Here is an 18760-nt window from a genome sequence, read left to right as displayed (position 1 = left end):
CTGACGTCAATTCGAGAAAATGTGGACACACTCGAGGAAGAGCGGCGGATGAGCATCGTGGTGCTCGGCGCTGTCGACTCGTCGCTCTGTTGAGAATTACGAAGCATCTGTAAAGCTTGATGTGTAACATTTATGAACGACCTGATGCAAAGCAAAAAAACAGCAGTGCCCATTAAATATAATAATCTAATGTCCACATCTTTGGTGTTTTATTCTGTGGTTCAGTTGTTAGCTGTGTGTTGTCGATGTATGAACAAATTAATGTTGGTGTACATTTTTCCAGCATGACTGTCCATTGTGCCCAAAGGTGAACATAAAGGCAATGGGCTAAAAACACTGAGGGTAGATGATTCTTAGCTCTGTATTCAGATACTTGAAGATGATCCTCAGTAGCTTTCATCAGTCTTCACCAGATTATTTATGCAGCGCAGGATGAAACTGATGTTGCACAGATGTTATTTTTATCTTGTGATCCAATACTGAAGCGTGGCACTGCGCGACTTAACACTGGCTGAGGAGCTGAAGTTAGGGACCGTCTAAAAAGTGCATGTAAAACGGCCACAAGTATCTTTCTCATCTCATTTCCCCCTGGACTGTTAACTATTTTTTGACCCAGTTTTCCTTTTTAAAAGCAAATCATGCTTTATTGTTTGATTAATTCACGTACATGGTTAAAATATGGTCTTTTACATACAGCAGGTTTTTTTTTAGCTGTGTGTGTGTAAAATGCACTGACTCACTAATTAATCACTTCTGTTTCTGTGGCAGTGCCCCAAACTGGCTATTGGTCGTCACCTGGAAGACACCACTAAGTCTCACCTGACTATGATGTGTAACCTGGTGGGGCGTCAGCGGCAGGAGATCCTGGAGCTGCGGAGGGAGATGGAGGAGCTGTCCGTCAGTCACGACGGCGTTCTCATCTGGAAGCTCAACGACTACTCCCGCAAACTGCAGGAGGCCAAACTCCGAAGCAACCACGAGTTCTTCAGCCCGCCCTTCTACACTCACCGATACGGCTACAAGCTGCAGGTGTCGGCCTTCCTCAATGGCAACGGCAGCGGCGAAGGTTCCCACCTCTCCGTCTACATCCGCGTGCTGCCTGGAGAGTACGACAGCCTGCTGGAGTGGCCCTTCTCCTACAAGGTGACTTTCTCCATCCTGGACCAGAGTGACCCGTCGCTTTCCAAACCCCAGCACATCACCGAGACCTTCAACCCCGACCCCAACTGGAAGAACTTCCAGAAGCCCTGCAGCAGCCGCAACTCGCTGGACGAGAGCACCCTGGGCTTCGGCTACCCCAAGTTCATCTCTCACGAGGAGATCAAGAAGAGGAACTACATCCGAGACAACTGCATCTTCATCAAGGCTTCTATAGAGATTCCCCAGAAGATAATGTCTTAAGATCTGACCGTTGTTTTCTTTTCATGAAGGAGAAAGATAGGTTTAAGACTGGAACTGATACTTAACCTTGAAAACTTCTACTCACTTACCCTTTAGATACTTTCTGCCCTGACAGCCTCTCCACCACAGAGCTTGAAGCGAGTCTGTTTGGCTGTGTGAGCTGACTCGGAGGACCTTGATATATCACAGAGGAGAAAGTGTTTGGTCTGCCGAACCATCACTCTCTGGTGTTTCTTTTTATTAATTTTTTTATCTGTTTGCTGACCTTTTATCACAGTCTACAACAAAAAGCCTTGGAAATCAAACAGTGCCTAGAGAGTTTATCCTAAGTTATATTTTTGTTGTTATTTCCGCAGTACAGATGTTAAAGATTATGGAAAATATATAAAAATAGGGGTGAAGGGCTTCGCTAAGCCCCTGCACTTAGAGCAGAAAGTGAGAGGCTGGTTAGAGATGTCCCGTTGGGGTGATCTGAAGAAGAGGGAGCTCAGCAGACTCAAGCTCAAGCCCAACTGCCTTTTGTTTACACGCTCATACAGTATACTCCCGTTGATCCCTGAACAAACACAGAGCCCTTGGTAGGAGACTACTTGTGGTTTGAGTACACACAAACATGAAATCGATGTTTTCAAGTGAGAAACTTGCAGCTTCAGTCTTTGTGATTTTCATGTTTGAAGGGAATAGTTTTCAGCCAAATGAGAAGCTCGATACGACGCTCATGTCCATTCAATGCGAAGCTACAAACAGCAGCCGGTTAGCTTAGCTTTTAATGAAGGCTAAAAAGGGAGGAAACAGCGAGCCTTTGCTGGTTGATGATTACGTCTGTAGCTCACTTATTAAAGCATTTTATCTTGATTGTTAAATCAGTACAAAACTTCAGTGTAAAAGTGACAGTTTGCTGTTTTTTAGAGAGTTATGTACCTGGCTTTTTTGAGGTTATACGTGGAGTCTCGCTGGTTGCCAGGGTCCAAAGATATAACCCTCCTTAAAATGGCTAATCGTAACATTTCTTCTTTGCGGATTAATCAAACGAAGTATAATGTTTTAATTAGTGAGCTTTAGAGGTGCTGGGAGGACATTTTTTAACCTTTGGACAGAGCCAGGCTAGCTGTTTTTGTTCTGTTCCAAGCGTTTATGCTAGGCTAAGCTAACTAGCGGTAGCTTCATATTCAAAAGATTTGTTTTATATTTTAGGAAACACACTTATTCCCTTCTTACCAAGAGTTAAATGAAATGATTGATAACACTTTTCTCTGTGTGCTAATAATGAAACTACAGCCAGCAGGCTTTTAAAGTTTTAGCTAGGCTTAGCTAACTAGCTACTGGCTATAGCCTTATATTGAATAGGCATAGTTCCCAAAATGTCAAGCTATTCCTTTACTTTTGGGATTTTAAAACTGCTTTAAAAACATTGAAGTTACAGATCTGTCTCCTCTGGTTAACTGCTCCCATCACAGGGACCGTGTTCGTGTTTATCAGTCATTTGACGCAGTCGTAAAAAGCTGCCTGCAGATGTACCAAACACACACTTCATAGTGACCCTATGAGGCTTTGTGTCAGTTTTCCACCAATAGGAAGAAAAAGCACCTTTCGTCGGATGAGCAGAGCAGACAAAGAGGCCAGTTATCGGAGTGCACACCCATTTAATAGTGAAGGAAAAGCCATGTGGCCTTTTTATACAGTATGTCTTCGCATGAGGGTTTTAGGGGTGAGCAGGGCAACATAACACCTGCATGCTTCATGTGCTACCACCTGGACCACATTTTTGTACTGTAACCTGTATTCTTGAAATCTTCTCCTGTTGATGGCTACTTTGTCTCATTTTTTGGACCATTTGAAAGTTGACAAATTGTCAAAAAGAATAGGTTTCTAAGTTTTTTTGTGTTGTTTTATATACAGAAAATGTGAACGCTGTAATATAACCTATAAAGACAATGAACACTTGGCTGTGAAGTGTATTGTTTTACATAGCCTGGGCATGGACAGTGTACTGTTTGAAAGGATGGTTAAAGACAAGGTCCCTGCAAATATGTGGGTGTCTCGGGACTGACTTCACCTTTGTTGTTACCATGGTCACCGGTGTCTTTCTTCAGCTTGGCACACAATGTGACGACAAGGAGCGGGGGGTGTGATACACCTGTCTCCATCACAGCACCATCGGAGGGGTGGAGGACTTTGATGATGCAGTACACTCATGATGTATGTGAATACTAATGTAAAAATGCAGAAGCACATTCTGTCTTTTTATTGTTATACATGGAAAAATTCACGATTTCTTGTCATAATACCAGCTGATATTTTACAGTGATTTAAAGAAGTGAGAAGAGAAAACTTTTTTGTAAGATTCCGTATTTTTCAAAATACTTAGCTGTTTTATACAAACACTTTTTGTTGGAGAGTCGGGGTTGACTTTGGGAATTTTCAGACCCTTTCGTCTCTTGGACATTTGGATAATTTGTTTGTACTTGTGGTTTGAGCCTCACATAATCTGTCTGTATTATTTCCTCTTAAAAGTATTTATTTTAAGGAGCCGTCATGTGAGTTCGCATAGACGGCACAAATGTTTTAATATGTTGATTGAGTGCTTGTCAATTTCTTAATTGAAATAAAATACCATATATTATAGTTGTTTTAACATTTATTTTGTAAAGTTATTTTGTACAGTGCAGACTCTCAAGAAGCTGGAAAATCTATCACTTTTTTGAATCCTCAAAACTTCATAAAATCATACAGCAGCACCAGCTTACCCTCTAATAAAAAAGATTCAGTATGTAAGGATCAATAAAATTGGTACAAATCATACAATTTTATCTCTTGTATCCCAAAGCAAGGCAAAACAATTGATCCTACACACGTGTACACACTTTATGGTGCAGACTCCCCCCAAAACAAAAGTACTTTTACAACTTTCTTTTATATGTCTTGTCATTTTGCCATAAATAATGTCCCATGAGCCGTGGCACATGGTATGCAGGCACTTTATGGACAGTAAAAACTCAAAAGGTGACAGTAACTTTTCACTGGTTCTGATAACACCTTGCCGTGGACATTAGTAAAGGGAAAGTCCTGAGCATTTCCATAATGTTTAGTTCAGATTTTAAGGTCAAAATCAAAGCAGCAAAGCTGAAACATCTTGACTTTTAGTGCAAGATGTTTGGTGCAGTTTGGTGGTCTTTCATCAGACTCCTCCTGCCTGATAAACATCTTTCAATATATAAACGTAACTTCTAGGTTGCCTAAATTAGCTACAGAACTGACCACTCAGACAGTATTGAATGCATTTTAAACATGAGTATGGACTTAAAACACCACTGAATTATGGATGAAATATATTATTAATATTAATTCTTAATGATACTGGAAGGCTGTAAAGCTCATCTCAGCATTCACATTCAGCTCAGCACTGCAGACTGGCCATGTTATTAGTTTAAAGTGTTTGTTTGCCTTCTCTAAGTCTCCTCTGGGAAAATCCTACCTCCTGTCCTGCCCTTTCCACTCATTATACTCAAAAGTAGTTGCATGTGTAAGATTTTGTTTAGTAGCTTCAGAGTCCACCTTAATACCTTAATAATCCACTCAGTTTTCCTGTCAGATGTGCAGAAGTTTGTGTGTTTTAGTGATTATTAAAAGTGAAAAACATTTATGAGAGAGCAAAGCCATGAGTGTAGTCCAAAAAGAGGCACTGCTTCTGCACAATCCTCAGTAGCCAATTTGTTTCCATCCCAACACCTACTCAGTGATCTAGGTTAGAGGTGAAAGCCGCTTCTGTCCTGCTTTTTTGTAGTTTTTGCTCCAACACTGCTGGAAGCGGAGGGAGGCAAAGGAGCAGAGGAAAGGGGGCAGAGGAAGTGAGGCAGACACCAGCCCTGCTTTGAAGCCATGCCAGGGGTTTGCATTAGCTTGCAGTTTGGATGATGTTCAGTGCAGCAGGATTTAGGGAAGAAGAAAATGAGCTTTTAACGTGAAAGTCACTGAGAGGTCCCTCGGGAGGACAGTCCTGTTTTCCACTTACCGCACAATAGCTGGCCAACGTCTTCCTAAAATGTATAATCTTGACTCTCTCAGTCTAGTTTTTTTTTTTTTTTTTTTTGAAAACAACATCTGTTTTAGGAATACAGTATGACTTTCTTTGAATCTGTACGTCTTCCTTTTTTAGGATATTGCCAATATCCTCAGAAAAACAAAAAAAAACTTCATGAGTGATTTTCATTCAGGATAGCTGTTTTTAACTTTCCCCACAATGAGAGGGATCATTCATTCATTTCAGGGAGGGGTCCTCTGGTCAGGTCCAGGACAGTCCCCTCTGTATTTCCCCAGACCAATACAGGGAGTTCATAGCTGAAGTTGGAGAGACAACCTCAAACTTTCCTGGCACGAGGTGTACAACCAACAGCCCCGTGCTGCTTCAGGGCGACGCAGAGTGAAAATAGTAACAGCTAATTACATGTTAGCAAGCTCCATGTTTCCCATGCAGAGCGGAGTCACGTGCAGCTCGGTGTACAGTGCTGCCCTTTGGCTTCGCTCTCTAACGGATGACCCTCTGCTCGCTTGGTAAATGATTTGCAGGTACAACCACGTTCTCGTACACACTGCGCACACATTAGTGTTGTTCCTGCTTGGTGAGCTCACCCAACCTTTGGTCAGCGTGTGCTGAAAGTCAGATGCCAGCTGGGTTAAAGGAGGAGGAGGAGGAGGTGGTTGTGAAGGCGGAGAAAGGCCCCACCCATGAGGCTTTCCTCTCCCATAAAAAAATAACACATCAAAATAAAAAAAATAACACATCAAAATAAAAAAAATAACACATCAAAGGGGAGCTGTGGTTTGTGAAGCGGTGCCATGCTGTCGTCCCCCATGCTGGAGTCAAACAATTCTGCCTCGCAGTGCAGGAACTGAACGCGGGTGGTTTGTGACTGAGCTGGTGAATCCGCAGCAGAGAAAAAGCTCTCAGGAGTGGGAAACAGCAGGAGTTCACTCATGAGTTGGACAAAGCATCGGATGAGAAGCTCACTGGTTGAGCATTAACCTTGGAAACAAACAAAAAATCGTCGACTTTGAGGAGTGGCTGAAAGCTCGCTTGAGTTAAAGATCCAGAGTGGGGGGTTTAGAGGATCTATCAGCAGAAATGTAACATAAGGTTCACTCTTGTGTTTTCATCGGCCTATGATCATCTGAAAGTAAGAATCTCTGTGTTTTTGGTACCTTAGATCGAGCTCTTTGTATCTACAGAGGGAGCCCAGAATGAACAAACCAAACACTGGCTCTGAGAGGGTCTTTCACTCTTTTCACGGCCACCGTAGGGGAGTGTGACGAGAGGGGTGTTCAGGTTTTTGCCTCACAGCCAGATGCCACTAAATCTGTCACACTGGTCCTTTCAGACTCTAAGCTCATTGGTGTTTGATTCAGGTGAATTTCTCAACAGGAGTTCAGATTACAGCCCTCAAAGTTTCGTCCAAATACAAATGAAATACTTCCTGGTTACATAGAAGTAGAGGGTCCAGGGTCCAGTTGCAGATACTTTCAGTTCAATTTATTTTTAACTTCAACACAAAGTTATTACCTCCTGATTCTCTTACCTCTTGTTTTACAGAACACGTTTGACTCTCTGCAGATACCCAGTAAGTATGTTATCGATACCACACCTGTGCTAGTGAAACTGTGAATGTGGACTGAAATCTGAAAGGTCTGAGACTCAGAATCACCTTATCGAGAAATATGACCTTCTTGCACGTTCTCTCTTGGATTATCCAAAATCTAATCTTCTATTACTCACAGGCAGCTCCACCCTACCCACCCCTGCAAACCAAAAGGCATTAGCTGTGAGTCACTGATATAATTCCACTTATCTGCAACAAACTGGAGCAGCTGCAAAGGTGTAAAATGATTGTACATCATTTGTGAGTATTGTGACATGAGCAGAGGATGCACTGAAAGCACATCTCATACATTAATCATTAAAAAACATCTCGAACGCTCAGCTGAGACCGTAACTATGTATGAGTCATCTAAATTAATGAGGGGACTGTGTGATACTGTCACTATGTTATTTTCTATGTGAGGCTTCCTGTTTATTTGGATTAAAAGCTTGTAGACTACAGATATTACAGATAACCTGAGGCTTAATTTCTCTTCATTCTCCATAAACTCTCATCAAAGTGAAGCACCTTCCTCTTGGATCACAGCCTGGATGACACAGATTTGTAGACCACAACTGTTTATGATAAGGTTGTCGGACCACACTGACCTCACCGAACCAGCTGGCTTCTCTGACGCAACAGCCGGACTAAATACATAAAAAAATGGCAAACTACAGCTGGAGGACTTGTTATTTGGAAAGAAAAAAGACAGCCACTCCTGTGTATTGATTTATGCATCCCTCTGATGTGCGTCCACCCAGCAGTGATTGATAGTTTTCATCTCTTTTGAAAACCGGTCGAGTAAAACCAGAAGCAGTGTCCTGGGGCCAAAGGTCAGGCAGACCCGTTGTGGCGACCTGCCAGCAGTACCGCGCTGCTGGGCCTGGATCAATTACTGGCCTGGATTACTGGAATAACACAGCAACCCCTGGGGAAGAAACCTGGAGGCGTTCACAGGCCATAAACTAGCCCATACACATCAAACAAATCTCCGATTGATCACAATAAATGCGCTACAAATACTGCATGCTTGATTCTACTGAACAGGATTATAGGGGCAAGATAAATTCAGCATTAAAAGTTCAAACATGACGTAAAATGTGGAATATTATTCGTTTTTTTGTTACTATTGAGACACAGAAGCACACAGAAGACTCCAGCTGCTGTTTTATTATATATACCCAAATTTCAACATAATCATATTATGATTGTTTTCTATAACGTCCACCCTCAAATAATTCTGATGAACAAGAATACACACCACAGGAAAATTACAACCCTGTTTCCTGTTTGTGTAACACACAAATAGAAACAGAATGTGATGATTTGCAAAACATTGAAATCCCATATTTAGCTGAAAAAGGCACAAAGACAAGTGTTGAAACTGAGAAATTTCATTGTTTTTTGAAAATTAAATCCTCATTTAGAAATTTATGCCAGCAACATGTTTTAAAAAGTTGGGACGGTGGGAACAAAAGACTGAAAGAGTTGTGAAAGAAAACACCTGGTGGAGCATCTCACAGTTAATTAGGTTAACTGGCGGCAGGTTAGTGACATGATTGGGTATAAAAAGATCATCCCACAGAGGCTGAGTCTCTCTGAAGGAGAGACGGGAAGAGGTTCACCACTCTGTGTCAGACTGTGCTGCACTATTAGATTATATTTGTTCTCACCTCAACTGGAAATACAGGCCGAGGTTAATGTTCAGCGGACTCGCTTGTTCAATGAAAAGATGCACATGGACACACTGCAAGGGCCCCGCAAAATCATTTCAGACTCAAACCTGCTCATCATTGATATTTTCAGTAGTTTCTAAGAGACGCGCTGCAAAAGCAGACTGTATTTGACACCTCTGCGAGGATTCTCCGACAGCGCTGATGCAAACATCCAGAGAGGTGTGAGAGTCTGTCAAGAGCTGTTTGTAAACCATGAGAGTGTCTTTGAAATCTCATTCTTCCTAAATGCTACACAGCTCAATGGAGAAGCTGTCACGTGTTTATGTGATGTGAAGTTTGCTCACTAATGTAGCCTAAAGGCCAAAATAGCAAACATTTCTGCAGAGGTGGTTCTCTGCTGCAAAAGAAATAGTTTGCTAGTAGTTTTTGCATGTTTTAACGAGCCTGATATCCCATTTATCCCTGACTGCATTGTGTAATTTAGCAAACTATTGCAGCCAGCAAAGCAGAAATAAAACCTAAAACATGTGGCACAATCACGCAACGTTCAAGAAAAAGCAGGACAGAGGTCGTATATTTACCCCCCACATTGCCAAACATTCAGTGTCACCCGCTGCATTCAGTGACCTCCATGCAGTGTGTGAAACCTTTTTTTTTTAATCTGTTTTGCACATCTGAGAAAAAAACTCACTCCCAGGGTTTGGCATTTTAATGAGCGCCTTGTTAGATAAAACAGTGCATGTTTAACTTTCATGGTCATGTGCACAGAGTGTATGCAGGAGGTTTGCGGATTGAGTCGGTGAACCTGAAAGGGCCCTTCACTGACCGCTGCTTACATGAGTCGACATTCACGATGACAAATCATCCCAGCAGCGTGTAAACCTCTGGAGGCTTCCTGGTCATCCACATCAAAACCCCAGATGAAGAATGTCACTCAGACTGTACTGTGTGTCCCTGTGGCTTGCTATCCTCTACATTATTTCCAAATTCCCCAGCGACCCAAGCGGAGCTTCAGTTTCACTCATACATAAAGTGAAAAGGAAACCCCTCCCTTTACATCTCAACCTAAACTAGGCCAATATTAATACTTATTTTGTCATTTTTAGTTATCCTTACAGGGATCTTACTTGGAGTGGGAAAGAGACACTGAAATAATATCAGCCTGCAGCTCCCCTCGGCTTGAAGCAGCTTTGTAGAGAGTTTCAGCTCATTGTTTAACTGTGCAGCCTTTTTTTTTTTGGTTCACTCTCACCACTCTCATAACATCATTTTTGACCTAAGCAGGCAGCTCTTTTGGCAGAAAGGCTCTAAAAACCCCCTGTACACTACCTTCTCAGCAACAGACACAGTTAGCGACTAGCTGGTGAACATAGCAGAGCATTTAGCAGCTAAAAAGCTGGATATTTCCCGCAGGAGTTGGTGGAGACCAAAGACAGAGTAAACATAGAGTGACTATTGGACTACTGAACAACTGGACATGGCTCCAAATGAATGTTAACATCACAATGAATATTCAACAACTGCAGCATTGATGTGGTTTAGATTGCATGCCTATGGCCCGCATGCATGAGCCACTGAGCTTTTTCTGGAAGGAGCTGCTACTATTAGTCATTTCTCTGGTTTTCCTTCTAACAAATGATCCTGACTGAAACAATGCCTCACTGTCTCTGCAAGACATCAGAAATTTCCTCAGAAATTCAACTGAAATGTTCATTAACCAGAATTAAATTAGCTTAATCTCGGATTTAACCGTTACCACCCCAGAATCCTCTCACTACTAAACACAGTGTTGTGCTTGTGAAACAAATCTCTTTGGCCCGGAGTCCTGCAGATAATCTTAACTCCTGCCTTCATCCCCTAAGTAATGGCTTTCTGTGGCTCCAACCATGCAACCCATAATCTGGCTGTATGGTAAAAGGCCACATGGCAGATACATGAGCAGTGCAAAAGACTTTAAGATCCCAAGTCCACACCAAAATAGAAATTTTATGGTCTTTAGGCCTATTTTTGTCTCCCATTTTGTCAAGTTCAACTGTACAGTTTTGAAAGATAACTAGCAGGTACTGACCAGCTGAAAGCGACACATAAAGTTATTTTTGAACACGATGAAGCTGCTGCACGTCCATTCATCCAAACCTCTTGTCCCACACATGAGGCACGAGTGTGATCGATTTCACTCATGCAGAGAAATCCAAATAACTCACAGCTGTCTGTGTTCAGTTCTGATGTGTGCATGTGGCTGATTTTCAGTATGTGTTTAGTATTTGTTCATTTTCAGTAATAACGAGACGTGATTTACTCACAGAGAATTTGAAGAACTTTTGAGTCACTTAATTTTGAGGACGTGCTGTCATAAAAGCAAAGCAACAAATGAGTTTTACATAAAATCAGGAAGTGGTTAATTAGATATCAGCAGCATCCGGTCTTAAACTGCATTACAGACAAAAGTAACCATGATATAAATTAATGCACACTTGATGTCACTGCCATGGATTCTACAACTAAAGCAGCGTTTCTCAATTCCAGTCCTCAGGCCCCCCTGCCCTGCATGTTTTAGATGTTTCCTGCTTCAACACACCTGATTCAAATGATCGGCTCGTTATCAGGCCACTGCAGAGCTTGATGACGAGCCGATCATTTGAATCAGGTGTGGTGGAGGAGGGAAACATCTAAAACATGCAGGGCAGGGGGGCCCGAGGACCGGAATTGAGAAACACTGAACTAAAGCAAGTTTCTCAATTTGATTTTCAAATAATTTTGGAGGTGAGCGGAAAAAACTCTCCAGCCTGCATTTAAAAACCAAAACACAATTTGTAGTTAAGTTACTAAAACCTGCAAATACACTGGAACTCCTCTTTTTGATGTTTAATTTGAGAAAATAAATGTCATTTTTAATGACTCGAACATGTAATTTTCCTCAGTCCTGGCCATTGCAGTGCAGCACAGCAGCATACATCCATTCGACAGTATAATTCAGCGGTGTACTCATGGAGTAATGCCCTGCAGTAGCGATGTCACACTCCTGTCAAGCCCAGTTTAATCCTATTACAACCACTTTCATCATCACCAAGATATCTAGATTAAATTTCCTGTGTCAACAGCGATTATACTGGGATGGCAATGGGATTGCTGAAGCATCCAGATGGGCAGAAGCAACTGGAAGTGATCAGTAATAGCATAAGTATAGATTATATAGTTCACCACTGGCTTGGGATGCTGCACAAGCCACCGCCTCTGCTACAAATGCCGTTCAGTTATCCATTTGAAGAAGTAAATCATATCCATGTGATTTTTCAGTTGCATTTCAAGACTGCAAAATGTTTTTTTATTTCATCTTTTCATGGGAAAAAGAGGAAATCAAGAGGAAAGAGAGGAAAATCTTGACCAGATGGTCCGGCCAAGATTATCCTCTAAACACGGCCTCCCAGTCTCTCTGAGCCCCCGATGGCAGCGCCGTCGTTTCAAAGACAGGAGAGTAAACACATGCAGCTCTGTGTCAAGCAGGTCTCTCCACCGGGGGTCTGCATGTTTAGCATCTGTGCTCGAATGTGTTCCTGTGTACAGATGTGTGTTTGCTCGCTCGCGGTCATTGAAGGGTTACTTAAATAAGTGGGGTTTGTCTTTTGACCCAGCTGCATTGAAACACACAGCACCACCCACACTTGTCTTGAGCCGTATTCCCACATCTGTGCCGAGGCTCAAATATCACTGCTTCCCCCACAAGCATCCGCTATAGGCGGAGGACGCTGCCTTGCGCAAGCCATTACTTTCAGATTGTCTAATGTCTTACTCATTTCTAGTCACCACCCTCCAACCTCTGAGATAACCTCAGCCCCTCATGTGAAATATTGACTCTTGAGCTCCGGTTTGTTGGACAAAAGGTCTTCCAACAAGCAGGATGTAGTATGTAAAACACACACAATCCCCCTCCTCTGCGAGGTCAGGATTTACCTCATCCCGAGCTGCAGGGATGGCCGCTTTCACTTCACTGGTGGGCGTTATTTTGGCCATCTGATGAAGACAGAGAGGATGGTGTGAGGACTGTCAGCGAGCAGAGGTAGAGTGGAGCGGTTGCCACGGTGAGCGTGCTCCGTTTCACCAAGCTGGCCTCTGATTGGCCGCAGCCAAGGAAATTCTGCCAATTGGAAACAATTGATGTTTTGTTGCCGGGCCAAGCTGTCCTGACACAAAGCTGACATTTATTGGCAACAAGATTGCTCCTCAGGTTTAAAAAGGTGACACTTAAAAAAAGGGCTCACAAATAAGGCCGTTTGTGCTGCTGTTTGAATAGACAGAGGTTTTTTTTCCTTAATAAAGAGACAGATAATGAAATATCAGTGGTGGGAGCAAGTTTACTTAAGTAAGAGTATCAATACTAAGTCCTAATTTTATTCATTGGTACAGAAAAGCAAAATGTATGCATTATACAGAATGTTACATTTCATATTATTATATCAATAATTATTCTTATTATGTGATAGTACTCATTCATTGGAGTGTAAGCAGTATTTCAATAAGTCAAGGTATTTCTAAGGCAACAACAGCGATACTTTCCTTCAGTCATAACTGCAGCAGGCCGCTGTTTAACATGTGCAGATAACATGTTATGTGCATCTCTGCAGTGCAACACAGCACAAACATCCTTTATTCCACACATATTTCTTTACTGTCAAAATATGATGCCTACATTACCCATAATGCAACCCTAAAAGCTGACAGTTTGGTCAGAGCTTCAGGTGCATTAAAGTAGTAGCCGCAAACCGTTAGCTTCAAGCAGAGATGAGGAGCGGGCTGCAGAGGTCTGATAAGCTCACTTCTTTCTAACTCCATGCTCTCAGATTTTTTTCATTTTCTAACCTGTAGTCTTCAGCACCAACCGACGGTGACTCACATGACATCACTTGAGGCAATTTGTCAAACTTTGCTTAGCTTCCTCTTGATCCACAGAAGGATTGATACAATGTTTTCACATTACAGTGGAACACTGTTTACAAACCTGTAAACAGACTTTGATGTGTAAAATCAGTTCAGTCCTGCTGGGTATTGATTACCGAGGGGTGCCAGACAAATAAAAAATCTAACTTCTGCATGGAGTTCATGTGGCATATAAGATCTGTGTAGCATCAGACCCCTTGAGATAAGCAGCTAATACTTGTATGACGCATAAATATTATTACAAAGCGCTCACTGTTGCTGATCTCATCTAAAAATGACAGATCGCCTCCAGATTCAGGCGAATATGTCAAACAAAGCTGTGCATTTCAGGTCTGAACTATGTAAGATGTAACAGGAATTATTCTCATACTTTATTAAATCTGAGCAGTTCATACAAACACATCCTCCCTGCTTTTAATAAAATCACATCCCTCTGTGATTTCAGGCTGTTTGAAACTGTGGGACATGAACTTTCTGAACTTTGTGCATAAGATGAAAAACAATGAGCTCAGTGTGCTCCATGGAGGCTTTTGTCCACTCTAAGTATTCTTACTTTTATTACCTCCTTTATAACTCGGGTGTGAGCAAGAAAACATATTTACACAGACTTTTATTTCCTTCTTGCAATGTAAAACTGAAAAAAGAAAAGAAGAAGCTGATAATAAAAGCCCTCTGGATGTATCATTAAATTAAATCTTTGCTGCTTCTGTTCTCACTTACTAGATCATGTTGCACATTCAAGAGCAAATTACAGTCACACCACAGATTTCTCCATGTGTTGCATTAAACAAATCCAGTTATTTTGACGACTGTGTCTGTGGAAACTCTTGCAGGGGTGCAGTAATGCAAGGTGGAAGCATGTCCTGATGTCATTCATTAGTCGTGCATCTCACACAGCCAGACAGTAATTGCCAGCTGCACACGAGTAATTGAATTGGGCGGGCGTGCTTAAACAATTGGCTCTAATTGCATTACTCTTTTGGACCATGACAACTATTGTCAGGCTGAAATTTGCCCCTTCAGCACTGCTAATTGCATATGTAAATCAGCAATATTTGCCCGCTAACAAGAGGGGAGAGTTAATGCGATGAAGGAATTCGTCCACTGAAGTTGATTTACAGCATGACTGGCAGGCGTCCACTGGTGGAGGTTGAAAACAGACCGCAGGGATCAAACTGGTTAAACTTTGTTTGATTAATGTACACATCAGTGTATCAATCAAAACAGATGATTTCACTGGCTCTGTATTGGGGGAATGTATGAAAATTGTAAGGGATGGAAAGGGGGAGGGTTTTGTTGTTTTTCCTTTGGTTAAAGGGTGAGAAGCTTGATGTTTTACTAATCAGGGGCATAAAATGTGTGATCCCGCAGATGCATGCAGGTTGTTCAATATAATTAGTCCATACAGTGTGTGTGTGTGTGTGTGTGTGTGTGTGTGTGTGTGTGTGTGTGTGTGTGTGTGTGCTTTCACAAACTGTTTAGCTTTCATTCTTTGACATAAAACCTAATACATTAGGCTGTAGTTCTCACTTTCAAAGACTACTTTTATAAAGTGGAGTGCAGTCTTAACCAACTGAAAGAAGAACTAAATAAGTATATTTAACATAGTGTGCATGACAGGAAAAGATGAAGAGAGTGTGTGTGAGGACTTTTCAGCAATTAGATCTCATCATGATGGCATACTTTTACTCGGGTAGTCGCTAAATAAGCCAGACAGGCATATCACCCTGATGGGGTGTAGACACCGCGGGTGGTGAAGAACAGTCTAGCTCACAGGAAAGGACCCACTGGACTGCTGATGAAACTGGAGGTGAGTGAGGGGGAGGTGGGTCACATTGATCAGACACTGCAATGAAGATAAAGGAAAAGTTTGACTCTTGATTTAAATGAGTTGAACCAATTTAACACACTACTTTGGGGTGTTTCAGTGAAGAGGAGGGTCCCAAAAAAACATTAATAACACTTGGCAGAGCCTTGCTTTTTAAAAAAGTGACCCCCGTCTCCCTGCCCAAATAATTTCTGTACAGTCCCTTGAAAGCTCAGAGTGAGTTATGTGTCACACATGGCAGTGCAGGGAGCGTTGAGGACGATGGCGTGGAGGAGGAGGAGGAGGAGGAGGAGGTCACGTTTCAATTTCCCTGGAGCAGTCTCTCCTCCCTCTCAATCCTGCTGCACAGTTTTCTTCATCCTCTTCCTCTGGGTGTGTTGAGCAGTCCTTCAGAGAGAGACAGATCACATCTGGAACGGCAGCCATGGGGCCAAACACGGCGCCAGCCAACACCACAGAAACACACACTCGTCCCTGCATGTCCCAAAATGTTGTTCTGTGGTGGCACAAAAGAGTTTGATGCTCACACTTAACTCTTTATTCATGCGTACAGGAGTTCTGAAGTACTAGACGTACAGTTGGTTCTGTAATGCAAGGAGCGGTTTCCACTTGGAGCAGGAAAGCAGGAAAGGAGTCACTCCACTTTAAAAATTCCTCCCACTGAAGTGCCCTCAAAAGCTTCTTAAATTAATCCTGAGAAATTAACATAAGCAGATACCATTCCTTTTGCGCCGAGGCAGGGCAGACCCTCATGCATGTTAATTGTTCACAGCTTTTATAATCCAGTCTTCCACATGTGGGACCTGATCCAGCCTGCCTGTTTCTGATTAAGACCAGCCACGTGGGACGAGCGATGCTGAGAGAGGGATCTGTGGTACATTTTTCTGGGTTTGCGGGATCCTAAACTATTGTCTTGATTGGCCAGCTGAAACTTCACTGTCATGCTCAGAACCTGATTTTTGCGCATATCCCCAGCTGAATGACAATGATAGATGCCGAATACAGCTCGATAATTACATCTGTGGAAAACGCATAGTGTGCAGATCAGTATTGGTTAATTACTCTGTTTTTAGGGGACATATTTTGATCCTGCACTACCCTAAAACATATAGTCTTGTACTTTTATGGTAATCCATTGTTCAGGGACTGTCTGTCCAAATTTGTGTCCCTCTGTGGGAATGAAAATAAAGAAAGGGAAGAAAATGTTTAGCATGATGAATAACACATGCTTGCCCTTGTGATGTTTACGTATACTGCGTCATGAAGGTACCGTAAAAAGGAAATACTCCCAAACAACTACTTACAGAATTTCATGTGTTTATTTTTGTATTGTCTTCATATGCATGATTGACCAAGCATAGACAATTACATAGATTCTTAGCTTCAGCTAGCACTGATAGCATGACATCTGTGCTCAGTCGGTCCCCCACAGTGATCAAGCCTGAAATATCTCAACAATTACTGGATGAATTGACATGAAGTTTGGCACAGAAATTCATGATCCCCAGAGGTTGAATCCTGCTGTAGTTGATGATCCATTGACATTTCCTCTAGCACCATAAGCAGCTTGATATTTGTGGTTCAGGTGTCTCAACAATTAAAAGCAGGATGGCCATAGACTTTCATTCATTCATTCATTCATTCATTCATTAGCAGGTTTAAATTTGAATTTCAACCTGCAAAACTAATGACTTTGCTATCAGCCTTAGTTATAATTTGCTGCCAAGTACTGAATTGTTAGCATACGCACATGCTGAACTAAGATGCTTATATGTTATATGCATGTCAGCACAGAGCTGCTGTATTGGCTGTGGACTTTTTGAATAAGTGTTGGTCGCGCCATTGTTCAAAACCATTGTTCAAGGCTCACATGTTTATGCCAACATTTAAAAATATTGCAAGAAGAAATTCTAACACAGAAGAGGCAAAGATATAAATTGCATCACTGACACCTCAATAGGCCACAATGCAATGCCACAAAAAAAGATGTATTTTGAAAAAGACATGCAGCTAAAGCTACAGCTGCATGTGTTTTTCAAATCAGCCTGCCTTCCCAACCTGATCTTACAATCCTACAGCTGTTTCTGTTGTTATTCATCTAAACATATTGACTCGCAGCAAGTTCAGGTTGTTCGTGTATATTTTATGTTCCCCTGTAAAAGGCATATTGGGAAAAGAAGGAGATCGCTAAGGCAGATGGTAGGTCAAAAAACAAACAAACCACTTGAGGACGAGCAAAGTCATATATATGAGGTCTTATCATCATCATCATCTATCTTTTTATTTTTAACTTAAAGCCTCTGAAAACTTCTCTTTGATATTAAAGATCAGTGGCTCAAGTTGGAGTTGAACAAGTTAGTTAGAGTAAGAAACGGAGAATTGTTTTTTAGGACCTGTAACCGTGCAATCTACTGATGCCTGCACTCAGGCCCCTGTGGCCTCTTGTTTTATGTGCCCTGGCTGTAGCCTGCATGCTGGAGGCTGCATGTCTTGGGGAGGGTGGGTGATGGAAGATGAAGAATATGATCATTAGGCAGTGCTGTTGTATATCAACGGGTCACCAGGGAGCCCTCCATCACTGACGAGGCCGTCCATGTTGCCTCCGCTCTCGGGCAGTGTGTCGAGTTTCATGCACATGGAGTGGATTAGCCATGTGTGACACTTCACCAAGGCGACGTCCACCTCACCCTGACCAAGCAGTGACTGGTTTGTTTGGAGGTCCCGCTTTGTTTTCTCTGCAAACACAGTGCACATTTAAGACTTGTTGTTGCAGGATGGTGCCCATTTACTGCAGCTGAGGCCACTATTGTAAAGCAGTCTGAGGAATGTTGCTGGAATTTGGCACCATTGTACAGGAGAAGAGTTATTTCATTAGGAGTAAACCACAGCTTATATGATTTAGGTTTTACTTTTTCTTCCCCTTAAATTAATGTAGTTTGGTTTTCTTTTTGATACAGCTAATCCAGGCATATTGCGAATAGAAGGGCGTAAGCAGCTTAATGCAGTATTAATTAATTTTTGGCCACTTGGGGCAGCAGAACAAGCTGAGAACACAACACTAACATATTGTCACCATACAGTATGAAGTGTGAGCATACAGTTTCTGGCCAAACAACAAATGTGAAGCCGATATTCTCTTTCTTTTAGCTCTGATTTTGGTCTCTACCAACTCCTGAGGCAAATGTCTGGCTCTATAGCTGCTGAATGCAAGAGATAACTGTGGAGCAGCTTGGTGCTAACTGTAAGTGTACAGTTGTCAATGAATGTGAACCACAACAGTGAAGCTA

General features: G+C 42.1%; 1 protein-coding gene across 1 annotated transcript in view; it reads left to right on the top strand.

Annotated features, from left to right (window-relative positions):
* Window positions 1-4026, top strand: part of traf4a (tnf receptor-associated factor 4a) — a 36341-nt gene extending 32315 nt beyond the window's left edge. The window contains exon 7 of the mRNA XM_070970764.1: window positions 769-4026. Within this exon, the coding sequence (XP_070826865.1) occupies window positions 769-1401 (633 nt within the window). The 3' untranslated portion in view covers window positions 1402-4026. The remainder of the gene's footprint in view (window positions 1-768) is intronic.
* The last annotated feature ends 14734 nt before the right edge of the window (window positions 4027-18760 follow it).

This window comes from Chaetodon trifascialis, chromosome 9 (assembly GCF_039877785.1).
Source record: "Chaetodon trifascialis isolate fChaTrf1 chromosome 9, fChaTrf1.hap1, whole genome shotgun sequence".
NCBI classification, from domain to species: Eukaryota; Metazoa; Chordata; class Actinopteri; order Chaetodontiformes; family Chaetodontidae; genus Chaetodon; species Chaetodon trifascialis.
This window is presented reverse-complemented; position numbering and strand designations above follow the sequence as displayed.